Raw genomic sequence first — 13,545 nt, 5'->3', positions numbered from 1 at the left:
CAAAACCCATTCAAAAATGTGGGGGAGACTCACAAAGAGTGGACTGCAGCTTGAGTCAGTGCTTCAAGAACCACCACGCACAGACGTATGCAAGACATGGGTTTCAGCTGTCGCATTCCTTGTGTCAAGCCACTCTTGAACAAGACACAGCGTCAAACACAAAAAGGACTGGACTGCTGCTGAGTGGTCCAAAGTTATGTTCTCTGATGAAAGTACATTTTGCATTTCCTTTGGAAATCAAGGTCCCAGAGTCTGGAGGAAGAGAGAGGCACAGAATCCACGTTGCTTGAAGTCCAGTGTAAAGTTTCCACAGTCATTGATGGTTTGGGGTGCCATGTCATCTGCTGGTGTTGGTCCACTGTGTTTTCTGAGGTCCAAGGTCAACGCAGCCGTCTACCAGGAAGTTTTAGAGCACTTCATGCTTCCTGCTGCTGACCAACTTTATGGAGATGCAGATTTCATTTTCCGACAGGACTTGGCACCTGTACACAGTGTCAAAGCTACCAGTACCTGGTTTAAGGACCATGGTATCCCTGTTCTTAATTGGCCAGCAAACTCGCCTGACCTTAACCGTATAGAAAATCTATGGGGTATTGTGAAGAGGAAGATGCGATACGCCAGACCCAACAATGCAGAAGAGCTGAAGGCCACTATCAGAGCAACCTGGGCTCTCATAACACCCGAGCAGTGCCACAGACTGATCGACTCCATGCCACGCTGCATTGCTGCAGTAATTCAGGCAAAAGGAGCCCCAACTAAGTATTGAGTGCTGTACATGCTCATACTTTTCATGTTCATACTTTTCGAACATTTCTAAAAATCCTTTTTTTGTATTGGTCTTAAGTAGAGATGCACCGATTGCAATTTTCTTGGCTGATTTCGATTTCCGATTTTTTAATTTTTTTAAAGTGTGACCTGCCAATACCGATTTTTCCCGATTTTCTTTCTAAGAACTATTATTGACCACATATACAAACAAAATCTACCTTTCTTCAATGCTAAATTTTATTTTCATAATAAAATAAATTATTAAACATTACAATTTCCCCCAAACTGCACTAAGTTACAGGATCTTCTCTCACTTAAACAATTCTCAAAATAAAGTGCTCTGTGACTAGAAGGAGGTAGAAATAACAATTAACTGCAAATTAGTTGCTTTATATAACAGATGTCATTGTCCACTATTTTTATAAATGGACCTTTTTCTCTTTATTACTTGTCTAACAAAACAATTCCAAAGATCTGAAAAACTGAAGTATCCAATACGCTCAACTTACGTTAGATGTACAAATATCAGTTGTAAAACTGAGCACTGCTTCGGGAACGGCTTGCATACCTGTCAACACTCCCGTTTTTCCCGGGAGTCTCCCGTTTTGTTATTTCTCCCAAAAAAACTCCTGTAATTTGTATGGCCCAAACCACATATGAATAATCACATCAATATATTATTCCAAGGTGTCCAGTTGCCAGATCTTGAATGAAACGCACCCTACTCGCACAATCGACACATCATACAAATTACAAATAATGTATGACCTCAATCTGGCAACCTACAACCCAGTTGCGCTGTTGATATCTGCGCAGACTGTAGACGCGGGATGTTAAATCAAGCATCACTGGTAAGATGGGAGAGGAAGACTCAGCTGGTGCTCCGGTGAAAAAAACTAAATATACATGTAAATTTAACAACAGCTGGATGGAAGAATTGAATTTCATATCCCGAAGCCATATCGACAATGCCCACGCCTTTTGCAATGTGTCGCGCACTGATTTTAATATCGGACACGATGGGAGAAATTACGTTAAATCCCAACGGCACAATTTGTATGTATTTAGCCTGCCTCTGCCATCTAGCACCCCCCTTCCCCTCTCCAGGATTTGTGTACCCAAATGTTGACAGATAACAGGCTGCGTGTGTGACATGACACGAGATTAAACAACTCGGGCAACGTGGCGTCGGAAAGTACCTCATACTCTGTATCGAGGAAATTTATCAGATTTCTGAAGCCTCTGACCTCAACTATGGAGATCAGCTGGTCATCCAGGGCCATGAATTCCATAAATTTCCTCGTAATTGCTTTGGTATTTTCGCTGCTCATACCGAGGAATGATAGGAGACGCTGCTGACTTGTGGCTGGCTCTGAGCTCTGGCTAGCTTTAGCCGCTTTCACTTTTTAGCTTCTTTTTTAAAATAGGCATTTTCAGCTGGGTGATGGTGTTATAAATGTCTAATTAGGTTTGTTGATCCGAAAGTTATTGTGGTGGTTCCCCCACGGTTTACTTTGGCCTTACAATTATTACACATTTCGAACTATGTATTCTTCACACAGATTTGCGGAAACAAGGACTTAATGTAATCTACTAAAGACAATAGGTTCAGAGTAACTATTTATTTACCAGGTAAAATAATAAAGTCATCAATTCCAATTAGACAATAAGTAGTCAAATTTAGACATTTAGACATAAGAAATTCAAATTGCAATTACCTGATATAAACTACACACAGTAAACTGTGTCGGATCATCTGACTACAGAGAACCATGAACAATGTGTCACATTTCCTTAAATACCCAAACCATGAACATGGGAATTTTGGGATTGGTTAGGTTTGGAATTTCTGGGGACATACCTCATTATCATACAGGCATGGATGGGGACAGAACTCCAGAATTATACAGCATTTGGCAAAGACCTTATAACTTTGTTACTGACAGATTTATCAACATGGGAAAGAGACCATATACCAGTCATGCTGAGACATTTTAAAATGATACCAAACATTATGCCTAGTCACATTATTTGTATACATCAGACATGATATTTTGATGCATGTGGCTCTTAGGTGAGTTTGAAGTGATTCTGAGCTGAAGGAGGAGTAGAGGGGGGCAGATTTTTGTGAGTTTTAGGAGAATAGGCCTAAATTGGCCTGAGGTGAGATAGAGGTCAGATGTGAGATAGAGGTCAGATGTGAGATTTGTGTTTTATTGTCCTTGCTCAGTAGGATGTGTTGACTCTGGTGAAAATTTTCTTCTGTGTGAGAGTTTATATGACTTTAAGACATCTTGATGTCAGCCTTACAAGTCGTTTTTAAACCATCAATTTTCACGTTCTTTTGTTTTTGGCGATTCACATTATTTGTGCATATCACCACCTACTGGGCAGGTAGAATTTATAGTAAAGAAGGACTTTAAATATTGATGCCTTCCTCACCCACACCTGCCATATCTATTATGAGGATATTAACCACTGGAGTTTTAAGGATTACATTTAATGCTGAATTGGTGTGCTTCTGGAGCTTCAATTTTGGTATTGTTGGAAACCCTTAGAGAAGATTAGGAGAGTCAGGTAAAGCTTCAGCAGGGTTCTTTATTGTAGAATATCAGGAGCATCAGTCTACATGTTAGAACATGCTTTCTTGTTCTGCAGTCATCAAGACTAACTTGAAGTATTGTAATTTATAGGCAGTACTTCCAGGTGGTTACAAAGCATTCAGGTGAAACTAAAGCATCCAAATGGGTGAAAACTCTGAATTCTACTAACCCTAATCCAATTAATATGACATCCATCCATCAATCTTCAACGATTATCTGGGAATAGTAAAGTAGCCCATACGTTCTTTTCCCTGGCCATATTCTCCAGCTCATCCTGGGGGATCCTGAGGTGTTCCCAGGCCAGCCGAGAGAGATAATCTCTCCAACATGTTTTTGGTCTTCCCCTGGGCCGCCTCCCAGTTGGAAATGCCCAAAACACCTCAGCAGGAAGGTGTCCAGGAGGCATCCTAATCGGATGCCCCAACCACCTCAACTGGCTCTTTTCAACGTGAAAGAGCAGCGGTCCTAATCCGAGCCCCCCTCAGATGTCAGAGCTTCGCACCCTATCCCTTAGGGTGAGCCCTGACAACCTACAAAGAAAGCTCATTTCTGCCACTTGTATTTGCAATATTATTATCATTGCTGTTACTACCCAAACCTCATGACCATAGGTGAGGGTTAGAACATGCATCGGCTGGTAAATTGAGAGCTTTGCCTTCCGGTTCAGCTCCTCCACCACGATCCGGTACAGCGACCGCATTACAACAGACCCTGCACTGATCTGTCTCATGAACAAGATCCAGAGGTACTGTCCTCCACTTGGAGCAGCTGTTCTTTTCCTACCTGAAGAGAGCAATCCAACCTTTTCCTGCAAAGAACCATGGCCTCAGACTTGGAGGTGCTGACCCTCATCCCAAATACTTCACACTCAGCTGCAAACCTCCCAAGTGCACACTGAAGGTCACATCAGATAGCAGGGATGTATTCCTGAGGCCTCCAAATTGGACCAACTCCCCACCTCAGCTGCGCCTTGAGATCCTATCCATGAAAATCACAAACCGGATCGGTGACAACGAACAGCCCTGTCGGAGTCCAACACCCACTGTGATCAAGCTTGAATTAATGCAGAGAATGCACACACCGCTCTCGCAACAGTTAGACATGGACCAGATGGCATGCACTAGCAACACCTGTACACCATACTCCTGCAGCGTCCCCCACAGGACATCCCGGGAGACACAGTCATGCCTTTAAGTCCACAAAACACATGTAAACTAGATGAACAAAAGAAGTGTGATCCGTCGATAGTTGGAGCACACCCTCCGGCTCCCCTTTTTAAAAATGGTAACCACCACACCTGTCTGCCAATCCCTAGGAACTAGGTTTAGGAGTTCATCAAAGTTTTCCTTCCACCGCTTGACTAGATCACCAGCCAAGGCCAGCAGTTCCCCGCCCCAGCCAACAACAGCCTGGACAAATCCCTGCTTTCCATGCTTTAGCCATCTTAAGGTTTGCCAGAACCTCTTTGAGGCTGACCAAAATTCCTTCTCCATGGCCTCCCCAAACTTCTCCCACACCTGGTTTTCACTTCCACAACCGCTGCCCCTCCAGTCCTTCTGGCCTGCTGGTACCTGTCTGCTGAGTCCTGAGTTCCATTAGCTAACCAATCCCGAAAAGCCTCCACCTTCATCCTGATGGCTTCCTTGACTGCAGGTGTCCACCAGCGGGTTCTAGGATTGTCAACCCGATGGGCACCAACAACCTTCCTGCCACTGCTCACAGCTCCCTCTGCAATGGAGGCCTTAAACAGGGTCTACTCGGACTACATGTCTCTAGCCTCCTCCGGGATGGGGGAGAAGCTCCTCATTGGTGTGATTAAAAAATCTTCTGGACAGGGTTCTCTGCCAAATATTTACCAGTTCACCCTCACAATCCGTTTGAGTTTCCTAGATATATCTGGCAGTTTCCCCACCATCTGATCCAACTCACCACCAGGTTGTGATCAGTTGGCAGCTTAGCTCCTCTCTTCACCTGAGTGTCCAGAACATATAGCCGCAGTTCTGATGATACAATGACAAAGTAGATTATCGACCTTTGGTCTACAGGTACAATTGTGAACAATCTAATGTGCAAAGAATGTGTTTGTTATGGCCAATCCATGACTAGAACATACAGTGCATCTGGAAAGTGTTCACAGTGCTTCACTTTTTCCACATTTTATGTTACAGCCTTATTCCAAAATTTATTATTTTCCTCAAAATTCTACAAACAATACCCCCATAATGACAATGTTAAAGAAGTTTTATTTTTTTATTTTTTTTATATATATATATATATATATATATATAAATTTGCAAAGATTAAAAAAAACTTCTTTAACGTTGTCATTATGGGGGTATTTTTTGTAGAATTTTGAGGAAAATAATACATTTAATATAAAAACCATTTTAAATCACATGTACATAAGTATTCACAGCCTTTGCTCAATACTTTGTTGAAGCACCTTTGGCACCAATTACATCCTCTGTAATATAAAGTCTTTTATAAAAAAAATAAAAAAAACAATTTGACATTTCACTTTGTAGGGCCTTGCCCCACTGAAAATGGCAGCATAGACAGCATAGCCTTTGTTCTATGATCAAAGGTGAGACTTTGAACTCCATTTCCCAGAATGCATCGCACGGGACGGAAGTCCCGCCCATGGACTCCATCTCAGACGTCATTGGTCAAAAGCGACCGATGACGTCATCGTCTTAACAAAACCAGCGCGCACATTTGAGACGCTCTCTCTCTGCATTCAGCTTGACTGTTAACACCTACAGATTCGCTGCGCTCTAAAGAGACACATCTACACAAAGGAATTTCCCCCCTTCTGGACAAAGACCACGTTTTCTAAACCTCACCATTTGGCCACGGTAGAGCAAGATTAACTTAGCTTTGTTCCAGTTGTGTAGTGTACAACCGGTTCATTTAATCTTCACTGTTAAACAACAGTGAATGTATTAGGAAACGGAAAAGGCGACCAGCTTCCCTTCTCAATCGTTTTCTCACAACGTTGACCACCTCTCACGTTTCTCGCGATCACCGGACCCGAGAACCAACGCAGAGACGCGTCTTTTCGCTGACGAGCGTGAGACCAAGGACCGAACCCGGTTTCTCCTGACCGCTCAATGCAACAGGAATCCAACAGACAACCCTGCTGAAATCACACAGTATTTCACAAGTAAGACTTGATATCTGGGCAGATTTAGTGTAGAAACTGTGACTTTTCTTATAAATCTAAATCATATATATTTGATTGCTGAATGTTTGATGTTTTTGTTTTCATTTACATGTTAACTGCGATCGCTGAAAGTTAATGTTTTGTTTACAACTGTACATTTAACTACGATCGTTGATTGCTGTTTGGAGTTATGAGATCGTCATTTTTGGGGAAATGTTTATTTATTGAGTGATCTGAATCAACGATTCAATCGCGCTGTTCCCAGCGTGTCTGTTAAATTGCATGAACCCCTGTTTGTTCGTTCTCTCTCTCTCGCTCTCTCACACACTGAAATTCACGGAGCGAGCAGCACCGCGGTTTATGAATGAATCAGGCTGGTGTTTTTCAAATTCTCCCGCCTGTTTCGTTCAGTTCCTTTGTGTGTCTGCTCATTACCACCCTCACGTGGTATTAGCTCTATTGTGCTGGATCTGATCCATCCATCTTGCTTTCCCTACACCTTCACGTAATCGTTGGCTCCGCCCTTTCCAGCCTAGCCCTCCATTTTGACTAATTCCTCACGAGGAGTTTAGTCCGCCATTTTGTGTCTTGGTTACCGACTCGAGACACACACATTCACTAGCATATAGCTCAACCATTTAGTTAGGGTTTCCACCTTATGTTTTTGTGTTATTTTCATTTAGTATTGGCAGTGTTCATTACTGTTTGATTATAATAAATCTTGTTATATTATAATAAGTATTCCTGGTTCGTTTGTTTGAATATTGTGTTGAAGACAGCCTCTGCCACGTCAAGAACTCCTACATTACTTCAGATTGTTAAATTGTTGTTGTTAGAAGCCAACTGTAACCAGATTACTGTTGGGTTCATATGGCAACCATTTGACTAACTCCTTCCCCTTTTGATTATTTTGATTCTCAATCAAAATACTCAATCTGCAGGGTAGAATTTTATGAGACTTGATCAGTCACTTACTATCATTTTTCTCTTGTTTCCCGAGGATAGAATTTAACGAACTAAATTCTATTATTTAATTTAATTATTAATTAATAATTAATAAACATCTAACCAACCTGTGAGCCTACATAAATTGGTGCCCGTGTAACATTGATTCTAATCAATGTTCTATTAATTAATGATTGATGGTTGTCTATGATAACTATTAATTATTGCTAATAAACACAGCAGCTCCAAAACTTGTGAGCCCTACAACTTTATAACTTACTGTAATTTCTGTAAACTCCGTCAGATGCACTTAAAGCATGATGCTCAGTGAAGGTGATACGTGTTAAAATACATTCTCTAATATTTTTTTTCCATTTGACAAAATATTATATTTTTCCATCTTATCGATGTGTTGTATATTGGAGCCATTTTGTTTTCTTAGTTGAAGCTGTCTCTATAACCTTAACAAAAATGCCATCAGTCTTCACAGAATTTAGCACAATAGGATGATTTTGTTGACCTGTTTATGCTGAGGCTTTTATTTTTTGATTAAAATATATAAAAAATGAACGGACCATGTGTCATACTGTTGCATTTGTAATGAGCAGGAAGTGGGAAAGAGATACTCAGAGTTATAGCTTACTATGGTATTGTCTGGTTTATTCAGGACCTTATCAAGAATCAGTGAATATAAAAATATCACCAATTCAAGGAAGATTAAACATTTCCAAGTTTAAGTGGGAGATTGACTAATTGAAAGAACTAGTCTCCACATTGGTTGCATTTTCATTGTAATGGGCATTTAAATCTCTTAAACTCTCACCTCAAACAAATGAATGTTCCAGTAGACTGTGGCTATTTGCTTTGTTACAGAAATCATGAAGCTGTGTTCATGATTCTCCTCAGTGTCGAGCGCAGCTTTGAACTCACCATATGCCTAACATAGGCTGAAAAATACATGATTTCTATTATAAGTGCCATCTGGGCTTGTTTTGTACATCAAAAAGCGCTCCTTTCTCATAAAGAGTAGAGGTGTAATCCCCATGGGCTCTTATCAATTATGGCCTCCTAATAATCCCCACCTATGAATTGGCTGTATCACTCTACTCTCTCCTCTCCACCAATAGCTGGTGTGTGGTGAGCGTACTGGTGCATTATGGCTGCCGTTGCATCATCCAGGTGGATGCTGCACACTAATGGTGGTTGAGGAGAGTCCCCCGTTCATGTAAAGCGCTTGGATTGTAGTGTTAGAAAAGCGCTATATAAATGTAATGTTCATTCATTAATTTCTCTATAATTTTATCACTAAAAGGGAAGTGCTGTCAGATTATTTTATTTACAGAGATGACCTCCGTCACTCTATTATAGGAAAGAGTACTACAGTGCCACCCATAAAATGTTTATGAGACTGCCGCGTTATTCTTTTTTATGTTAAGCTTGTAGGCTCCCTTTGAAGAGCAGCTCTGGCGCTGTTTTGTGTCTATTTATGGCGTGTGGCAGTGTAATTACTCCAAGTGGACAAATTACAAAGGTTCCACCCTTCACATCAGCATTTATGCTGTATTAATGGTAAATGTGTTAATCTCGATTTAGAAAAATTAACATGTAAAACTTTTAATAGCATGCATTAACGCGTAAATTCAGAATATTTTTTTCAGATATAAATAAGGCTGCTCATTGCACAACTTTTGTGTTTAAAGTGTGAGCGGCAGGGAAAATTAAAGGGGTAGGCACACCGGATGCATCTGGTGGATAACATTCTAAAATGAGAAAAAATTATGTTTTTTTTACAGTATGCACACTGATAGACGTCGAGCTACGACTCTGGAGGCTGCACATTCTGCAGTGCTTCTGACTGCAACTTGCTTAATTTTCCATTAAATTCAACCCAAATCATTATCAATGGACAAAGATTATTTACTCCAGCCGTCATTGTGTATGTGTCTTTCATATAGAATGCATTTTCAGTTATAAGTACGTCTTTGTGGTTTGACCGCTTGAATGAATCTTATTCAATACACACAATCAATTTCATTATAAATGTCGTCATTTCTGACTTGCCTGCAAACTCATCAACATTGTTTATTCTTGAAGTACAAAAACCTTACTTTTGTGTTTATAGTAATCCACCAAAACCTAGTTTGGACTGCAACTGTTCCTCTCCTATCGGCGACCTACTTCAATAAATGTTATATCTCCTTGCTGTTTCCCAAAACTATTATGCCATTGGAAAAAAACACAAATTAGGCTTCTAATGTTAATATATCGATGCCTCAAATATATTTTTTAAAATAACGGGCCAATTAAGAATCGATATATTGGTATTTTATGACATCCCTTATAATAACGTATAATTTATTCATTAAATTTAACACAATTACGACATTTAACTGAATAATCTACACCTGTCCGATTTATATATGTTTTTACTACAAGTATAGTCCAATTGTTGGACTAGAGTGGTGAAAATGCTAAAGGGAACAGACACAAAAGAATGTTGATGGGGATAAATCCTTTCTCATACACAAGGCAAAAGTGGGAATGTTTACTTATTGTTTGCATATTTATAAACAATATTTGCAAACAACTTGTATTAAATAGTTGCAAACCACTTATATTAACAAAATACCTTACTTTCCAAACTTTCGAACTTATTTTTTTAGAAAACTAATTCAGATTCCTTCTGATGTTGTTAATGCCAGTTGATGTTTTTGATGTGTCTCAAAGCAGCTTTACAGAAAATCATGCATTAAAAAAAAAAATTAAACCGTAATATCTATGAAGTCTTGGAATGATCATTGTGTAACGTAGCTCTAATGGTTACCTTATCGGTACTATGCACAAAATTGAGTGCTGAGTCCATTGCTGAAAGCAGGTCATCCTAAAGAGATTGCCTTTTTAAAACATTACATTAGAAAAGCAGAGAATCTTAGAGTATATGCTAATTAATGTTGTTAAAAAATGAGAAATGCTCATTTGTTTCATGCGTTTTTAAGTTTCTCTTTAGGTTTACCAGTAGACATAGTTCAGTGGGACTTGTGCAACTTACCCATGAGGAGCAGTTCAGTGGACATCATCATTACGGACCTGCCTTTTGGAAAGAGGTACTACTGAACATCTGTATCTCAGAGCTTGAAATTTAGAATGATTCATTGCAGTAATGATGGTTGTTTATTAATACAATTATATTAAAGTGTATTTATATTTGAAGCATTTGTGTGTTTACATAATTTATGATATGTATGTGGGCACATGCTTTAAAGAATGGGGTCCAAGAAGAAGAACTGGGAGTTGTACCCTTTATGTCTTCGGGAAATGGCTCGAGTTTGTAAACCTGGCACAGGAAAAGCTGTACTACTGACCCATGACAAAAAGTGTTTCTCAAAGGTATGGCTACTGAGTTTTTAAATTATCATTCATAGTTCTTAAACCAAGAGGTAACGTTTTTGATCAAAAGCCTTACTTTGTTTAAACTGTCATCCTAATAAGTAATTAAGCCAATTTTAATTCTGTCTTGTGCAGGCATTATTGCGAATGGAAGGGCTGTGGAAGAAATGGCACACGGTTTGGGTGAATGTGGGGGGATTGCATGCTGGTGTTTTCGTGCTCAAACGCACAGCGATAGTTTTTGGTACCACTTCTAAAGACATCATAGAGCCGAGTAAAGTGAAAATATCACAAGAAGAGAATATAGAGGATACATGGCTGTAAGAGGATTGGAAGGCAAATTCCAGCAAATTTCCATATATTCTGAAATGAAATTTTGTTTTTGTTGTGTTCCTCATGTTTATTGATGCTTAGGTTTGTTATCTTTTTCCACCTTATTGGTTAGTCTGGGACATAATGCCAGACCTTTGATAGCCCTGACAATCAAGGAGCCCAAAATTAAAAAATAAAAATATAATTAATGTGTGATTGTCTCATGAGGCTCCTTTAAGACTTCAGCATCACTATCATGTCATCAGGTGTGTTTGGAGGGAACACTGGCAGAATTTTCCCTCCACACACACATTCTAAGTAAAAAACTATGCAATTTGGAGTGCCAGTTTGAATCCAGGGGTGCAGAGGTGACTCCAGCCAGGTCTCCTAATCAACCAAATTGGCCTGGTTGCTAGGGAGGGTAGAGACACAAGGGGTAACCTCCTCGTGGTCGCGATTAGGGGTTCTCTATCTCAGTGGGGCACGTGGTAAGTTGTGCGTGAAATAAAAAATTTGTGAGTTTTTTTGATGGATTGTGACAGTTGAGAGAGGGTAGTCTTCATCCCATTATACACTGCAACAAAAATGTTTTTGATTTGTTTTAGTTTTGGCTTGTTTTACAATATAAATTTCTATATTTTGTCTTTACTGCACCAGCAGTAACCAAGTGAAACATTGCACTTAAATTGGTGCCCAAAAATTTGGAATAATGTCTGCTCTTATGGAAAAATTGGTACTTTTATTCACCAGAGTGGCATTCAACTGATCACAAAGTATAGTCAGGACATTAATAATGTGAAAAATTAATATTACAATTTGAAATAAATGTTCAGAACTTCTTAAACTACTTCAAAAATCTTCCACGTGCAGCAATGATTCTCAAGTAAATGTATCTTGTTTTAAGGATTTTTAGGTGATTTTAAATGGAAAACAAGACAAAAAACACTTGATACAATTTTTTGCAGTGAATTTCTTTACACTAAAATATTTCTTCCCACTTTAATTCATTGAATGTCATTTAGAGGTATTTTTTAAAAGATGATTTTGTCATCTTTATTGTAAGCATGTTTAATACAATAATTTAATTCTGGGCACAATTTGAATAATTGTTAAGAGCTAATGATTAATTGTTGCAATAATTTCAGAATAATCTAATAATCGTTAGATTAATCGATTATCAAAGTAATCGTTTATTGCAGCCCTAATTCAAATGGTTATTAATTCATACAGAACTGAATCCAAACCTCAATTTGCAGAATATAACCTCAAATCATCTGGATTCCATAAGATTAACTGAAAAGAAAGTGTCTGTGTGTGGAACTTATCACATCCTTGTATCAAGTTTAAACCACTGAACAGAAGAATGCACAGAATTAAGATTACAAATCTTTACTGAACCTTCTATTTATTTTGGAAGTACTGGGAGATTTGGTTAATGTGTGACTGCAAATTTAAACAAAAAAATAATACCAATGTTTAACTAATAAAGAATTGAGCCAATATGAATAAAGGATTATGTGTATGACTAGATGCACACGTACACAAACAGACAGTAAATGGACTAGATTATGCACTGTGAAATGTGGTAACCTGCAATAGTTACTTGAAAGAGACATTTCCCTGATCTAACCTTTAGACTAGACTATTTAGAATTTGTGTTGTTTGTGTTACCTAATGTATTCAGGTTGATTCAGTGATGTTAAATAAAATGATTGACTTGAGTTTAACATGGTTTTATTCTTTACATTTCCATCAAATCAAGTAATCTAACAAACGTTTTGCATATAAAGTGTATTTACTTAAATATTACACTAATTTAATTGAAATTTATAAAACGTAAATGCATTAATTCTAAAAAAAAAAATTGGCATATACCATATGAAGCATGGTTTTTAGGATAAAAAATGTTTTCAGTCTGCTTAATAGATATCTAATATTTTGTATATGCCTACTTTAAGGCCTATTCTGTTTTGTTTAATTATCGATTAACCAACCTACATTATTTTTGTTAGCAAAACATAGGCAACAGCTATTTATTTTATATGGGAAATTCAATTAACAGTGACTGAGCTTAAATATTACCAGTTATGACAGAGCTGTTGATAAAGGTCAAAAGATTTTGATCAGTATCGTCTGATCAGATGACAAAATCGGCATGTCTTTGGGTTCTCCACAACATTGAATAAAGGAATGCATTATTATTATTATTATTATTATTTTTCATCTTTTTTTTTTTTTTTCTTGCAATTTCTTGTTTATATTCATGCTGTCAAACTTTTTGTCTATACCTTTTATGTTCGGGTCAAATCTGACCCAGGGGTAAATAATGCTGGTTCCCTATCTGCCACTCACTCGACATTGTTTCGA

The 13,545-nt window shown here is 38.4% G+C and overlaps 1 protein-coding gene across 1 annotated transcript in view; it reads left to right on the top strand.

Annotated features, from left to right (window-relative positions):
- thumpd3 (THUMP domain containing 3) overlaps positions 1 to 12,894 on the top strand; it is an 85,867-nt gene extending 72,973 nt beyond the window's left edge. The window contains exons 8-10 of the mRNA XM_052131152.1: positions 10,476 to 10,583; positions 10,743 to 10,866; positions 11,002 to 12,894. Coding sequence (XP_051987112.1) covers positions 10,476 to 10,583; positions 10,743 to 10,866; positions 11,002 to 11,190 — 421 coding nt within the window. The 3' untranslated portion in view covers positions 11,191 to 12,894. The remainder of the gene's footprint in view (positions 1 to 10,475; positions 10,584 to 10,742; positions 10,867 to 11,001) is intronic.
- The last annotated feature ends 651 nt before the right edge of the window (positions 12,895 to 13,545 follow it).

This window comes from Xyrauchen texanus, chromosome 7 (genome assembly GCF_025860055.1).
Source record: "Xyrauchen texanus isolate HMW12.3.18 chromosome 7, RBS_HiC_50CHRs, whole genome shotgun sequence".
Lineage (NCBI taxonomy): Eukaryota > Metazoa > Chordata > Actinopteri > Cypriniformes > Catostomidae > Xyrauchen > Xyrauchen texanus.
This window is presented reverse-complemented; position numbering and strand designations above follow the sequence as displayed.